General features: G+C 43.3%; 1 protein-coding gene across 1 annotated transcript in view; it reads left to right on the top strand.

Moving 5' to 3' along the window:
• Positions 1 to 15,317, top strand: part of WDR70 (WD repeat domain 70) — a 298,705-nt gene that overhangs the window by 266,490 nt on the left and 16,898 nt on the right. The window contains exons 14-17 of the mRNA XM_059417015.1: positions 5,242 to 5,342; positions 6,985 to 7,064; positions 9,043 to 9,159; positions 12,166 to 12,328. Of these exons, the coding sequence (XP_059272998.1) occupies positions 5,242 to 5,342; positions 6,985 to 7,064; positions 9,043 to 9,159; positions 12,166 to 12,328 (461 nt within the window). The remainder of the gene's footprint in view (positions 1 to 5,241; positions 5,343 to 6,984; positions 7,065 to 9,042; positions 9,160 to 12,165; positions 12,329 to 15,317) is intronic.

The following is a 15,317-nucleotide window of genomic DNA, read 5'->3' on the forward strand; positions in this document are numbered from 1 at the left end:
TATAGTAACATTTATGACCTGGTTAGTGGTGAGCCTTTCCTTTATGATTTTAGTTAAACCATCTGCCTTTTAATATAAACTTGCTAAGATTTCTACTTCTGGCTTAGGTGGGTTTGGAAATGATTTCAGATCTCCCACACCCCTTCCTCCCCATCTTCTAAAATAGGACTTTGCATAATTAAGTAATATCAGGGAAGGAGCACTGGAATTGGGAAAACCTCCCCACTGATCCCAGCTCCTTTCTGTACAAGCTGCAGGGCCTTGGGAAAGTTCCCCACCCTCCTTTACGCCTCAGTTTCTTGTTCTTATGAAATGAGGATAGCATTACTAATTTTGTAGTATTGTTGCAAGGATTCAGTTACTTTTGATAATATAAAATTCCAGATACTTAGTAGTTCGCTTCCCACCATGCCCTAAAATATAAATTCATTTCTCTCATTCGCTTCCTTCTCCTCTCTTTATTTGCTTCCATGATTTCACTCAAAGTAAACCGTAAAAACCACAGAAATAAATTATTTGGAAGTTTTCATGGCCTTTTTACTTTTGCTAAGGGGTAATCCCCAAATTCCTGTTTCGGAATAGTGACACTGCTGTTTGTACACAGCGCTCTCTTCTTCCCCAGCCCACACCCCTGCTTTTTCTTTGGTCTCTGCAGAGAAGAAAGATCTTGGTGTTAAGTACATTAAAGTCTTGTAATTCCTTCTTGTCATCTTGCTTATGATCTCCAGCCCCATTCCCGTCTCTTTGTGGCTGCTGCTAGAGCTAAGTACCTTTGGGGCAGATTGTGGTTACTCTGCACTGCCAAATTATAACGAAAAGATGAAGGTAGGCTTTGGTTTACAAGGCTACACCTAATTTTGTGCTAAAACAGAGGTCAGCCTAATTAGCTAGGGGAAGCCATTAGTGGATCCACATTGTTTTGAAGTAGATTAGCGTAAGAATAAAATGTCTTACCAAGTCAGTGCAGCAAATCAGTTTATTAAAACATGCGACTAATCTCAGAATCTAGTCCTTCCCACGACAGTGGGCTCCTGCCGTTTGAATCTCGGGGTACAGTGTGAAGGCTTTCTCTAGGATCTGGGTAGCTCTTGTGTCATTTTCCTCTCTGGTCCCGCCACTCAGATGTGCTGGGGACCCTCCGAAGCCTGTGGGTGGGTCCGACTGTGTCAGCCCCTCGGCCACAGAAGCACCTCCCGAAGACCAGAGCGGGGAAGGGAGGCTCTGGTGGGTGGTTGACAGAGGGGAGGCCCTCTACCTAAGTAGTTATAGCTCGTATGTCCTCTGATAGTTCCTTGGGTTTCTAGCAGGCACGTGTCCCATTGTTGTTAAGTAAAGCCCGGTATGTATGTTCGACGAGTTAGCAGCGTGGCGGCTCTGCTGGCTGCCCCGCGCTGCTGTCTGGGGGATTGTTTGGTTTGGCACATGTCCAACTCTCTGCTATAAGATGCATTTCCTTGACAGGACAAAGTGTGGAGCTGCATTAGCTGCAAAGTTTACAAAGGTTAGCTAAACACACACAGTAAATATTAATAAACAAAAAAGGCCCACCCACCTTTGACTTTGAATTCTGTTTCTTCATTCCATGTTTCGGAATCCCTGTAGTATTTGATTAATAACCAGTCTTAGGGTAATTGAGCCTTAAGTATCCTTTGCCTAAGTTAGACGGCTCACGGAGCCCTCATTGGCTGCCTTGGTGACTCATTGCCACAGTGGATGGAGCTCTGGAATGACTGTTTAGTTCAGGGGGTCTTATCTGCATTCTCCCTGCTTCCATGTAAAAGGAGGGTAAGTGAGCTTTATGCTGACCAGCCACGTGTGTGTCTAAGAACTCCAGAGGGGGAAGGACGTGAACAGGAATAGAGGTGCGGTGGCCTGAGCTTGGACTACCTAGAAAGCAATCCAGTCTTGGTCTGTTGGCCTGGGCAATTGGCCTCTCTCTAACATTTACACCCTCAGAGTAGAGGGAGAGAGTAACAGTAACCTGCTGCCCCTGGAAACTGCCTGTTTGGCTGGGTGTCTTGGAATTTACCACATCCTACATTGTGGATCCTTTCCAATTCTGCACCCTGCTCACTTGAAAACATATTTGAGAACCAGTAATCTTAGACTGCTTAGCCAGACCTCTAGAGAACCAAGGAAGTGAAATATCTTTAATACTATGTCCTGGAGATTGTCCTGGGGCCCTTTGTAGTTGGCTGGAATTTCTGAAGCCCTTGAAAGCCCCTCTTACTATTGTCTCTCACTCTCTGGTTCATGCATATCCCTCTTTTTAGGACCACATTAGGAAGGAATGAGCTCTACTTTATCTGTAGGATACTTGAGTATGATAATGATCTAGAGAAATAAAATTATTCTCCATAGATTGTAATGATTTTAACTTGAACTTTCACTTGTCTCTAACTCCGCATAGCAAAGCAGTCCAGTTAGACTTGGGTGAACTCTGACCCTTGATTCATTCCATCAGCAAACATTTATTGAACACCACACACTAATATAGGCATTTGGGATACATTGCCACCTAAAACACGCCAAGATCTCTGCCTATGTGAAAATTATGTTCACATCAGGGGAGCAGATAATAAGCATAATTAAAGATAAAATTATATATTATGTTAAAAGGTGATACTTTCTTTGGTTAAAGTGAAAAAAAAAAACAGTAAGGGAAGTTGTGGGGTACAATTTTAAATGCGGCACTCTTGGCATCATGACATGTAAGCATTGATTTGAAGGAGATGAGTATCGGCCTGGATGAACTTATTCTAGATTGGGTTTTATAAGGTTAAGTTTGTGACTCTTCTCATGTTTCCTTATACCTCGCCATGACCATTTGGAAATTTCCAGTGGCCAAGGCATGATTCTCAAATGAATCTCAATGGCAGAGCACCTGTAAATCAGGCTGTGCTTTGTAGACCTTGAATTGTTGATACACTTAATTCCATCTTACCAGCCAAGCACAGTCTTATAAGATAAAATGTGTCTTCTCTGCTTGTGCATTACAAAGTAGGTTTCACAAGCATATGAAGGAAATGACAACCCACCCCCAAAAGCCAAGCTGTATATGATACACTGTTCTCAAGGATTTTTATTTTATTTTATTTTTTAATTTTAAAAAATTTTTTTAAAGATTTTATTTATTTATCAGAGGGGCAGGGAGCGAGCACAGGCACAGGCAGACAGAACGGCAGGCAGAGGCAGAGGGAGAGGGAGAAGCAGGCTCCCTGCTGAGCAAGGAGCCCTATGTGGGACTCGATCCCAGGACGCTGGAATCATGACCTGAGCCGAAGGCAGCTGCTCAATCCACTGAACCACCCAGGCGTCCCAAGGATTTTTATTAATAACCACTCTACTATGTTATGTTTTATCATCTTTTAGTGCTTGCTCGTGGACACTGGGTAGCGGGCACCATAGATTTAAGAAAAAACTGTGGAAAGAACACCTAAAATTATAAAAACTTGCCCTTTTAACCCAATTTTACCCCTCCCCGCAAACTGGGAAAACACAGCCACTCTGGTTTTATTTTCTCTGTAGAGCATTTCGGCTGTCTTCCGTGCTGCAGAGCTTAGGAACTGCTCTTGTAGAGCATTGTCAGACAAGAATGAGAAGATCTGCAGACTCTTAGGTTTCCTCTTGAGTTCCTCAGGAATCTCAGAGAAGGGTCTGGGGCCATATAATGATATGCATACTTCTCGCCAGTCAGGTGGGAGCCAGAATTTCTATCAAAAGCGATTGAGGAGATGCACAGATACTCCGTCTTAACAAGAATGGGATGATTAGGGAGAAGAAACCAGAGAAATTCAGCCTGAGATAGATTTGGAAGCCCAGAATTTTCGTGATTTTCATTTTGCTCTCAGAACCCAAAATAGCAGTATCTAATCGTACCCTTTTTTCTTTAGTCCTTGTACATTGCGTGGCACATGATGGTCCTTAATAAATCTTGAATTGGTGTTTTCATGCTTTGCTTGTTCTTTTTTTTTTTTTTTTAAGATTTTATTTATTTATTTGACAGAGAGAGAGAGAGAGATCACAAGTAGTCAGAGAGGCAGGCAGAGAGAGGGGGAAGCAGGCTCACTGCTGAGCAGAGAGCCCGATGTGGGGCTCGATCCCGGAACCCTGAGATCATGACCTGAGCCGAAGGCAGAGGCTTAACCCACTGAGCCACCCAGGCTCCCCGCATTGCTTGTTCTATCAGAGTGAGACCTGCAGAACCTGGCCCAAGGTGTCTCTGCGTACCAATTTGAGCTTTATCTACCCCCCCCCCCCGCCCCACCATTTTGTCCCTGCTAAACCTCCCACTTCCGGCCCGCTTACTGCAGACACAAATTAAAAACAGGTTGTCATTCTCACTGAGAACTCATTCTTTTTGACCCCAGAGCACCACTTGTTTTCCTTACCAGTAATGAATTCAAAGGATCATAACTTCCAGCTAACCTTCTCTTAAATAGTTTTTCATTCAGGTTAATGTCAAGTCTTTGTATGCTGTATCTCTGTTTTACTTCTGCTATCATCCTGCTGGTTTATCTCATAGATAGGGAGGTATTATTCAATGCCTGCAAATATATGTTGTTCCTGAAAAAGCTTTATGAGATTTGGATCTTGGTGAACTAAAAACAATAAGCACCTGGCTTCAATCTGCTGTCCAGAGGGACGTATTGTGTGTATAAAAGCATGAAACACTGAGATCTAAATCTGCTTCAGTGGTAAGCGGAACTGAGTTATGTGGGCTTAGCGTTCCAAGATGCCAGGCTCACATGGCCAAGGAGCTGGGGAAGCCTACCTCTACGGTTGCTAGGTTGTCAGGAAAAGAGAGGAGGGGTGTCAGGAAGGAACATCTTTTTCATTTTTTAAAAAGATTTTATTTATTTATTTGACAGACAGAGATCACAAGTAGGCAGAAAGGCAGGCAGAGAGGGGGGAAGCAGGCTCCCTGCTGAGCAGAGAGCCCAATGTGGGGCTCGATCCCAGGACCCTGAGATCATGACCCGAGCCAAAGGCAGAAGCTTTAACCCACTGAGCCACCCAGGTGCCCCATCTTTTTCATTTTTAAAGGGTATCACACTTATAACAAGTGATGGAATAGAACCTAACTCAGGGACACAGCCTTCTCGTTTAGAGGGAGAATGTCCTAAAAATTACAGGTAGCCATCAGGATGATGCCCACTTTTAGCAAACTAGCCACCAAAATAGGATTTTTCCCATCTTTATTTGGCTTCTTTAGTTGATTCCCATGCCTTTCCTTTTCAGAGTGTTGTCCGCTGCCTATGGCATCCAAAGCTGAACCAGATCATGGTAGGAACTGGAAATGGATTGGCTAAAGTCTATTACGACCCCAACAAGAGCCAGAGGTATTTCATAAGCATGGCCTGTTTTAGATGGATGACAGCACCTGGGGGGAGGGCTTCCTTTCCCGCCCTGCTTTTATTTATTTCCCCCTTTGATGGGGATCCACCCTTTTAGGAAATGCAGCTGGCACTGCGGTAAAGCCTCAGACTCCTGGTATTGTACTTTAAAGAGGATTTGGGTATTGCCCTTGATCCAGACAGAATTCAAAGTGAAAGTTTCCTGGGGATTTGCAGTTCTTTAGCTGAAATGCTGAGTGCAAAGGGGGAAAAGTCTTGCCCACTTTGCATACTTCCCTGGACATGGCATTAGCAGTGATACATGTAAGGGATTAACAAAGCAGAGAACTAACCACTTAAAGGAAGTGGGAACAGCTAGTCTGTTTTGTTCCCTGTCTGTCTGGGCTTTTATCAGGTAGTGGTTTGGATTTTAGGGGTTGTTCTCCACCAGCGGAAAGGGACAGCACAAATTATTTCCTTTTCAACCCTATGCCCGCCCCAAAGGCTAGACTTAAACATCCCTGTGTGTTTCAGAAGTCTGAAAACTTCACTGGAGGCTCCCTCTGTTCCTCAGATTATTTTCATTTTCTTTGGGCACAAAGATGAACACTTGTCACCACCCCAAATGACGATGGTTTTGTTTCTCTCTTAAGGTACACTACTTGATTAGCTCTTTTTCTGGAGTAAGCCTTGGTTAGCTAGTATTAAACTGCACGTGCTAAATTCACTGGGTTCCCCCCATAAACCTGTTGTGCGGTCTCACATCCTTTTTGAGGAAAGGAAACTCCTCCTCTATTAATGAATGTTCATTGTTATAATTTGGATCTGAATAGAAACACAGTCCTGTCTTCCCTTGGAACTTTGTGGACTAGCTTTGGAACCCTTGCCCTCTCAAATAAAGTTTTCATTGTATTTAAGAACAAATAGGATTTTGTTTGTTTTTTAATAAGTAAAGAAATTAAAAATGCTAATGTAATTAGAATGAGAGTGTCTGTTTCACTTGAGAAAACAGTGAGCCCCATTTCTAGCCCCTATTTGGAAACTACTATGTTTGGAATCTTGAAGAAACTTTTTTATTTGTATTTGCTCCTCCTGAGAGGGATCACTCATATTGCTAAGGAGAAGTGAAATGTTCTAATCGGACTTTTGGTTAATCCCGCACATTCTTGGGCAGTTGCCCCGTGGCAACACTGCCAAGCCGACTCAGTTCCAGACACTTGTACTCTTACATTTGAGATGTGGACAAATGCCACTTGGGATGTAGACCACCCAGGTTGCTTTCATCTGAGACAGAAACTAAAATTTGAACCCTGTGACCGTCCCGGTAAAAAGGTTTTTAAATTTTATTTATATCTCTCTAAGATCTTAAATTTTAAGTTCTTTCTATAGATTTCTTAAACTAGTGTTCTGTTGCCCAGTTACCTCTCCAACCCTTTCACTCAGTACTAACCCCTGACTGACAGACTTGCTTTCCCATAAATTTAAGCCCTTATCACCAAGGCCCCTTCTGTTAACCATCCCTTAGAAAGTCAAGGACTTGGCGAGATGGTGTGCACAGAGTGTATTCCTGAAAGTATCTAGTGCTTTTGACATGACTTTCTGTTTATAAGACCAAGTAAAGAAAATAATGTGCTTTTACCCGCCCCAGGGGAGCAAAATTGTGTGTGGTTAAAACCCAGCGGAAGGCGAAACAAGCCGAGACTCTAACCCAGGACTACATCATCACCCGTAAGTTGTTAGCGTGGTCTCTCCATCATCTTTCTCCCTTCTGCTGTAGTGTGGTGTTGCTCTCATGGCTTTAGAGACAGAAAAAGTCTTCGGAGTCTGGGTGTATATTACAAAATACTATGTGGACAGGGCTGCGAGTCATGTAACAGCTAACCGCTGTAGCTTCTGTGACTCATCACAGAGACAGCGTAATTTCATGTAACTTTCAGCCCAAAAGGGAAAAGCCTATTTGAGCCTAATGCATTACTCCAAAGCAGCCTTTTAAAGAATAACAATCTGTTCTAAGAATAAACAAGAATGAGTGCTGGTCTTGGAATCGGGAGACCTGGATTTGTCCAGTTCTACTAGTGGCATGCAGTGTGATGTTGAGCAACTGAACCTTATCAGGAGAGGGGGGGAGACTGGGTGAAAGGTCTCCTTCAGCTCCCTCTGAGACTCTGTGACAATAGATCTGGAGACATTTAGATACAAAAGGAACTACCCAGAAATCTTACCAGAATAAGCAGCTTCTCTCACATTTGTCAACCTGGCAGATGTGTGTTGCCCAGGGCCAGAGCCTCAGACCTGTCACAGCTAGAGGCTGGAGGGACATCTTGGAAGAAGTAGCAGTTGGGATGAGCAGATGCCCTGTGGACCTCACCAGGGTCTCCGTCTCAAGCCCAGGGGGCGCTGTACTGCTGGGTTTTTCTCACTGGTAGTGGGTCTCCTGTAAGACCAAGTCCCTTGGAGCTTATGATCAGTAAGGAGATCCCGTGACACTTTTTGCAAGAGTAGAAGTGTTAAAGTCGGTGTCACAACCAGTCTAGCTCATGTAATTACATGCGGCCTACTTAAATTCCTCCAGTCGTTTGAAGTGAAAAGCTATTTTTCCCCCTCCTAAAAATACTGTTGTGTCGTGTTGCCCAACAGAGTGACAGGGTGGCTGTGTTTCTCAGCTCCCCTAACTCAAGGCAGGAGAGTTTTACTGGTGAGTGAGATGGTCCTGGCCCCAGCAGGTGCTAGGGAGAGGGGGATACTAGAAGAGTTTTTGAAGTATTGGAGACATTTCTATCATTCATATTATAAATTCCCTTTGAGCCCCTCTTAATCCTTTTCCTTCTCTGCTCTACTCCCCTGGATAAAGGTTTTCTCTTTTTAAAGGAGGTTGTACTCCTCATGTAAGGATCCAAAGAAAATATTTTGAAACAGTTTTTGGTTAAGAAAAAGATCATAATTTAATTTTACCCCCAGTCACCTTCTTGCTCTCCAGCAGAATATCACTATTTTCCTTTTACATTCATAGACTCTTTTATAAGATTTAATTCTGACATTGAGTAAACAACCAGTAGCAATTGGACAAATACTACTCTGGGTCTTACCCTTTTATTTCGTCCACCATATAGAAGTAGGGAAAAGTCTTCATCAAGTCATCATGCCCGGAGATCCAGACACCCCCCCGCATTCAGGGCAACCTTTACCCCAGTTTCAGTGGGAGAAGTGCTCCTCCCTTCCGGTTACTCAGTGTTGTCAACTCCTCCTGAGAGGTGGTCACATTTCAGAAACGTGTGAAGTGATTCCAGAGGTTTTTTGAGGAGTCTGAGGAGACTTCAGGGCTGACAGGCGAGCTGCTGGCCTCATTCACATTTGGGTCCTGTAAGAAAAAAAATAAGCAGCAGTCCCATTAAGTGTTTTCATTTCAAAACCACAGAAATTAAGTTTAACTGCTACCCATGGTTTGGGCGATGGGGAGCCTCACCAGTGTTTCCGTGACAGTGTTTGACAGTATTTCCTGAGTGCCATTAGTTGCCAGGAGAGGTGAACAATGAGTCTGGTCTCAAACAAAATTAGCTAATTGGTTACAGTAAGACGGTCTTTTATTATTAGAGGAAGGCTGTCATTATGACTTCCATTTCATCTTCAAGTTAGTCATGCTTCAGCTATGTTTTTGGATGGAAGGGTTATTATTATAATAAAAATTTTCAAATGTGACTTCTCGTAGCTCATGCCCTGCCTATGTTCCGTGAACCCCGCCAGCGGAGTACAAGGAAACAGCTGGAGAAGGACAGACTGGATCCCCTGAAGTCGCATAAACCCGAACCTCCTGTGGCAGGCCCAGGTGACTGTGATTGATCCAGCTGGTGACCTACAGGGGGGGGGGGGGGGGGGGGGGGGGGGCAGGGTTTGCTGAGAGAGAAGTGGGAAGATGCTTTGCTCCCGATTGCTGCTTCGTCTCTAGAGAGATTTTACTACATGGTGGTTTTCAAACATTTTCTTTTTAGCATCAGAACTTTTTGCTTAAAGGATGCAGAATCCTGGTGCATAAAACTTATAAAAATGGAGCTGCAGTGCTAACAGAGAGAAGGTTAGGCCCCTTTCTGCTCGGTCTCTGACTTAAGCCCTTTTAGGTGATCTTGGTGGAACTCTAGGGTTCCCGGAACCCAATGTTGAAACTACTGCTGTCAGTGTTGGCTTCGTACACAACATTTGAGCACTTTGACCAGAATCCGGGCTGGATTAGGTTTCACATAAGGGAGAAGTGGCCATCATTTAGTTTTATGTTAAAATGGAGCTGCCCAACCCTAGAGGTTGGATAGAAGTCTTTAGAAATTTGAAGAAAGTAGGTACCCCTCCCAACCCCACCCCCCCCAAAAAAAGGAAAGAAAGAAAGTAGGTACCAGAAGCAAGCAAAGCAGCATTGCTATCATAGAACACATACACTTACTGGAATCTCATTTTACTTGTTACCACTTGTGCGGTTTCTGTCTTCCTAGGCTCCTAAGCCTATAGCTTTGACTTGTTCATTCATCCTGAACCTCAGTTCTGGGCCTCCATCTGTTTTTGGCTGCCCTTTCCGCCTTGAGCCTTGAAAACATTTCACATATCTCTCTTAACTTTTTTTTCTCTGCCACCATTCTAAATCAAAGTTCCTAAATAATATTCTTACCTGGATTATTGAAAAGCCTTTCTAACTAGACACCGTATCTCAAGTCACTCTCTTTCCTTCCCACCTTGCCTCTATCCACTTTCTACATAGCCTTTATTCCCAGCTCCTCAGGCTTTCACACTGCTACTGCCCCCAAATCTTATAAGCTCCCCACCCCGCGTTTGCATTTCCAGAGAGCCATTCCCTGCATTCTGACGCTAATGCGCTCTAGAACATCCCGCCTCCCTCCCCTCCTCCTCCGATCTTCTTCTTCTTTTTTTTTTTTTTAAGATTTTATTTATTTATTTGTCAGAGAGAGAGCGAGAGCAAGCACAGGCAGACAGAGTGGAAGGCAGAGTCAGAGGGAGAAGCAGGCTCCCTGCGGAGCAAGGAGCTCGATGTGGGACTCGATCCCAGGATGCTGGGATCATGACCTGAGCCAAAGGCAGCTGCTTAACCAACTGAGCCACACAGGCGTCCCACCTCCGATCTTCTGATACTACCGTCAGGTCACTCCTGCCCGCAAATGCCCATTGAATTGTCCTCTTTCTTTACTTTTGTTCTGAAACCATTCTGCTCATTCTGAAAATGACCACTGCCTTCAGAGCTTTCTCAGATTGGATCCGTCTCTTCCTAAAGAGCTCCCCAACCACCTCAGTACTATAATAGTTCTGTAAGTACTGTAACATTTACTGGCCATACAAATTATGTCACAACTAATTATTTCCTGCCTTTTTTAGTCTCCTGTTATCTTGATTTATAGAATTAATCATACAGCACAATATGGCTCTTCATGTGTAGTTTTGGTTTTTTTTTCAAATCTTCCTAAAATGTCATAGATTTTATGGGTACCTGGGTGGCTCACTGGGTTAAGCATGTGCCTTCAGCTTAGGTCATGATTCCAAAGTCCTGGGATGGAGCCCCATGTCGTGCTCTCTGCTCAGTGGGAAGTCGGCTTCTTCCTCTCCTTCTACCTCCTGCTCCCCCTGCTTATGCTCTGTCTTTCTCTGACAGATAAATTAATAAGGTCTTCAAAATGAAAGTCATACATTTTTTTGAATACCAGGCACCAGACTAGCTGTTGGAGATCCACAGGGTGCAAATCCCTGCCCTTACAGAGCTTTTGTCTATGAGAGCAGTTCCAGTACTATAAAATAACGTGAATCGGGGAATTCAACTTGTTTTTTCTCCTACAAGGTACTTGGGAGATGGCAAGCCCTAAGATATATTTGTTTAAAGCTATAATAGGCACCTAATGAAAACGGGTCTATTTTTTTTTAAGATTTGTTTATTTATTAGAGAGAGAAAAAGAGCGTGTATGTGTGCATGCAAGTGGTGGGGAGGGGCAGAGGGAGAGAGTCCTGCAGCAGACTCCCTGCTGAGCGGGGAGCCCGCCTCAGTGCTCCACGCCAGAATCCTGAGATCCTGAACTGAGCAGAAATCAAGAGTCAGCCGCTTGACTGACTGAGCCACCCAGGTGCCCCAGTATTGGTTATTTTTATTAATTGAATTTCAAATGTTCACGCCTAAGGAATCTTTTCAAGGCGTACACATGGCCAAGTATTTATAATTCTTCCTTGCATTGGTATCACTATGTAGATGAAACAGCTAAGACATACTTTAAAAAAATCTCTATGTAAAAATGTTATGGGAGGGGTGCTTGGGTGGCTCAGTGGGTTAAAGCCTCTACCTTCAGCTCAGGTCATGGTCTCAGGGTTCTGGGATCCAGCCCCACATCAAGCCCTCTGCTCAGCGGGGAGCCTGCTTCCTCCTCTCTCTCTCTGCCTGCTGCTCTGCCTACTTGTGATTTCTCTCTGTCAAATAAATAAATAAAAATCTTAAAAAAAATTTTAAAATGTTCTGGGAAAGTTAAAGTTTTGTGATTTCCTACTTTGGTTGTGATGATCCATAAATGAAACCCGAAGAGATGATACCAAAGTCCCCTTGAGATTTGTGTGCTTCAGGCTGGGATCTGAAGAAGCCCCAGAGCGCTCCAAACCTTGATCACGTAGGGAATGACAAAAATTGGGTAAACCTGAAGCTCTGGCCTCACTCTGTTTCTCATGTCACCTGCCACCTTGGAAGCCAGCATTGAGGAATTCTCAACCTTTTCAGATAAGTACAGGGCATACAAGGTAGTATGCGTCTATACTGTCAGGCTCATTCCAGTTCTGATCTGTATTTTTTCCTTGGAAACAGGTCGTGGTGGCCGGGTTGGAACCCACGGGGGCACTCTGTCGTCATACATTGTGAAGAACATTGCTTTGGACAAAACTGATGACAGCAATCCCCGGGAAGCCATTCTGCGGCATGCTAAAGCAGCTGAAGACAACCCGTATTGGGTTTCTCCAGCATATTCTAAGTAAGGAAACAGCCTTTGAAAACAGAAAAAAATATATTATGTTGAATGAATTGGAAAGAATATAACAACACTACTTTGAGGTTCTAACTCTCTATTTCTTGTTTTATTCCTTTTTAAAAGATTTTTAAATTTATTCACTTGACAGACAGAGATCACAAGTAGGCAGAGAGGCAGGCGGTGGGTGGGGAGCAGGCTCCCTGCTGAGCAGAGAGCCTGATGCGGGGCTGGATCCTAGGACGCTGGGATCATGACCCGAGCCGAAGGCAGAGGCTTTAACCCACTGAGCCACCCAGGCGCCCCTCTTGTTTTATTCTTGAGCCTGAAAAATAAGCCAAGTACTCATAGTCCTGAACCTAGCTATTTGTTTGTATCTTCGGACTCTAGAATGGTGCATTTTTAAAGTAGGTCAATTCCATCAGTTATGACCTAGTGTAAACCCATTATGGGAAGTCCATCCTACCTCTGAGGAGAAGGAGGAAGAGCACACCCCGCATGCGTTACCTCAGTTGAAGAGGGTTTAAAAGCAGATGAAGAGGAGCAGCTTGTAGGTCTGTCATCACAGACTGCTTTTCAGCTTCAGAACTGTGTCCGTAAGGAGCATGCACGTCGGCGGGGTAGAGCCCTCCTTAGCGGATTCCCTCAGGTGGCTCAACATGGGTGAACATGTAGTGGTTCTTAAAGCCTCCAAACCAGGCACATTTACACTAGAGAAGGGTCATGTTGTAGAATTTTTTGTTTCGTTTTATTTTGAGCACTTCCTTGCTTTCCGATACCATATAATGTGCCAGAGTCATCTTTGGTTTTCTTCCTCCAGGCCTGGAATCAACTACTTCTTCAAGGAGTCTAGGCTTCTTTTGTTTGAGAACATATTTAGAAACCAAGACATTGGTGCTAGATGTCCCTATTGCTACCCAAGCGTCATTGCTTCTAGTTCCTCCTTTAGGTCTTCTTAGCTGACAAAACTTGAAAAAATATATATGTATACTAACCTGTGCTTCAACACACATACACATATGTACATACATACATACACACACGCATATATATCTGTATTCATATTTTAAAAACTATGAGTTTATAGTGATGCCTCTGATTTCAGTCCTATCCTCCTGGTTTCATTTTACCTTTCTCCTTCCTGTATTTTTAACTTCTTTCTCCAATAATGAAAAACCAAGCTTTCATTACTGACAATATATTCACTTATTTATTCACTGCTAGTTTGCATATAAAGTAGTTTCAAAATTGCCTACCCATACACCTGTAAGAAACATTTCCCCAACTAGGATTTCTTTAACCACATTCATGTAGTTTTTTTGTTGTTGTTTTGGGGTTTTTTGGATTTTTTTTTGGTTATTGTTTTTTTTTTTTTTTTTTTTTTTGTCCTTTTGGCCTTATAGTATTTGGTCAAGAGACTGGTTTTCACAGTTACTTGGGTGAGATATTTTCTTCTCCACTCCTGTCAGGGTGGTTCTAGAATTTGTTTGAAATGCAGCTAGGGTTATTTGTTAGTGTGCATTCCTTTTTGGGGTTTCCCCTATGTTCTATTTATTTTGGAGGTTTGTGTAGGGTGTGCAAAATAATACTCTAGTGTTAGGAGTCAGGGCCTTAAAAAAGACTTGTTCTTCCTCTCTGTTCCCGCATTTCCATGCCCCACTTCTCTTGGTCCCTTCCCCACTCATTCCCACAGGTAGTCTATCTCTTTAGTTTCTGGTCTACCTCTCCCATAGGTCTTTTGCACAAGTGAACAGATTTGTATTTTCTTCTACCCTCTCCTTTCTAAAGGAGAAGCATAATATAATATGCTATTCTGAAGGATAGCATAATATAAATACCCTTTTGGGCTTTGCTTTTTTCACTTAGGATTATGCCCTAGAAATCATTCTACATCAGTTCATAGAGCTCCTTCTCATTCTTTTTCACTACTGCATAGTACCCCATTGCAGGGAAGTATAGTTGATCCAACCACTCTCTTATGAGTAGACATTTAGGTTGTCCCAGTATTTTGTAATTTCTAACAGTTCTACAGTAAATAAATTTGTGCATATGTATTTTTATATCATTGGAGGTGTGTTTAGGTTTTTATTTGATGTCTTTATATATTATTAAAGTTTTCTCTTAAATTTTGAGAAAGCTGGAACCTGATCACTTTTCAGAACATTAATATGCTGGGAAAAAATCACTTATGAACCAACTCAACAGACATGTTATACCAGTATCGGTGCTCTGTCTGCTAATCATTATGAGCTATTTGCATAAAAGAAAAACACACTGTTTTAGCTTGGGTTCCTTAGAAGTAGGTACTGAGACAAAGATTCATATAAAGGTGCTTTTAGGATACTTTATTATTAGGATGCTTATTAGGACGCACCCATAGAGAAAACCAATAGGGGAGTAGAGAAGTATAATGAGGCCAAGTAAGCGTGTATCAAGCAAGGTTTCAGGGACCAGCTCCCCTTTAGCTCAGTCTGCAGGGTAACCCTGGAGACCCAGGTCAGAGGCATGGTGACTGGAGTCCTCACACTCCAGTTTCTGTTGATCCTTGCTAATGGCTGGACATGGGGCCAGGGGGCGGTATTCCCAGGTACTTTCAGCTTTTCAGGGCTTCAGCAACCTGCTGACAGCCCTCTGACAAAGAGAGAGAGCTGCTGCTGTTGTGAATGAAAGTACCCCACACAAAAATGCTGAAGAGATTTGTGGGCCTCTGGTGGGGAGTGCTGCCTCCTCTGCTGTCCGTGTAGAGGAACAGACTTGACTCCGTACTGTCAGGGGCGGTTGTTCATAGTGTGTACTAATAACCAGATGGTACAGATGGAACATCTCTGAACAATTAGTTGGATAATATTACAACAGCTAAGAGGGTCATATTAAGGCTGGCCAGCTAACTAGTGTGCATTTAGCCCTCTTTTGTATAGAATTTGTGTGTGTGTAAGCTAATGTATGTCAACACATCATTGGCAGTCAGATAAGCTTATAGATTATGCCTCTGTTG

This window comes from Mustela nigripes, chromosome 12 (assembly GCF_022355385.1).
Source record: "Mustela nigripes isolate SB6536 chromosome 12, MUSNIG.SB6536, whole genome shotgun sequence".
NCBI classification, from domain to species: Eukaryota; Metazoa; Chordata; class Mammalia; order Carnivora; family Mustelidae; genus Mustela; species Mustela nigripes.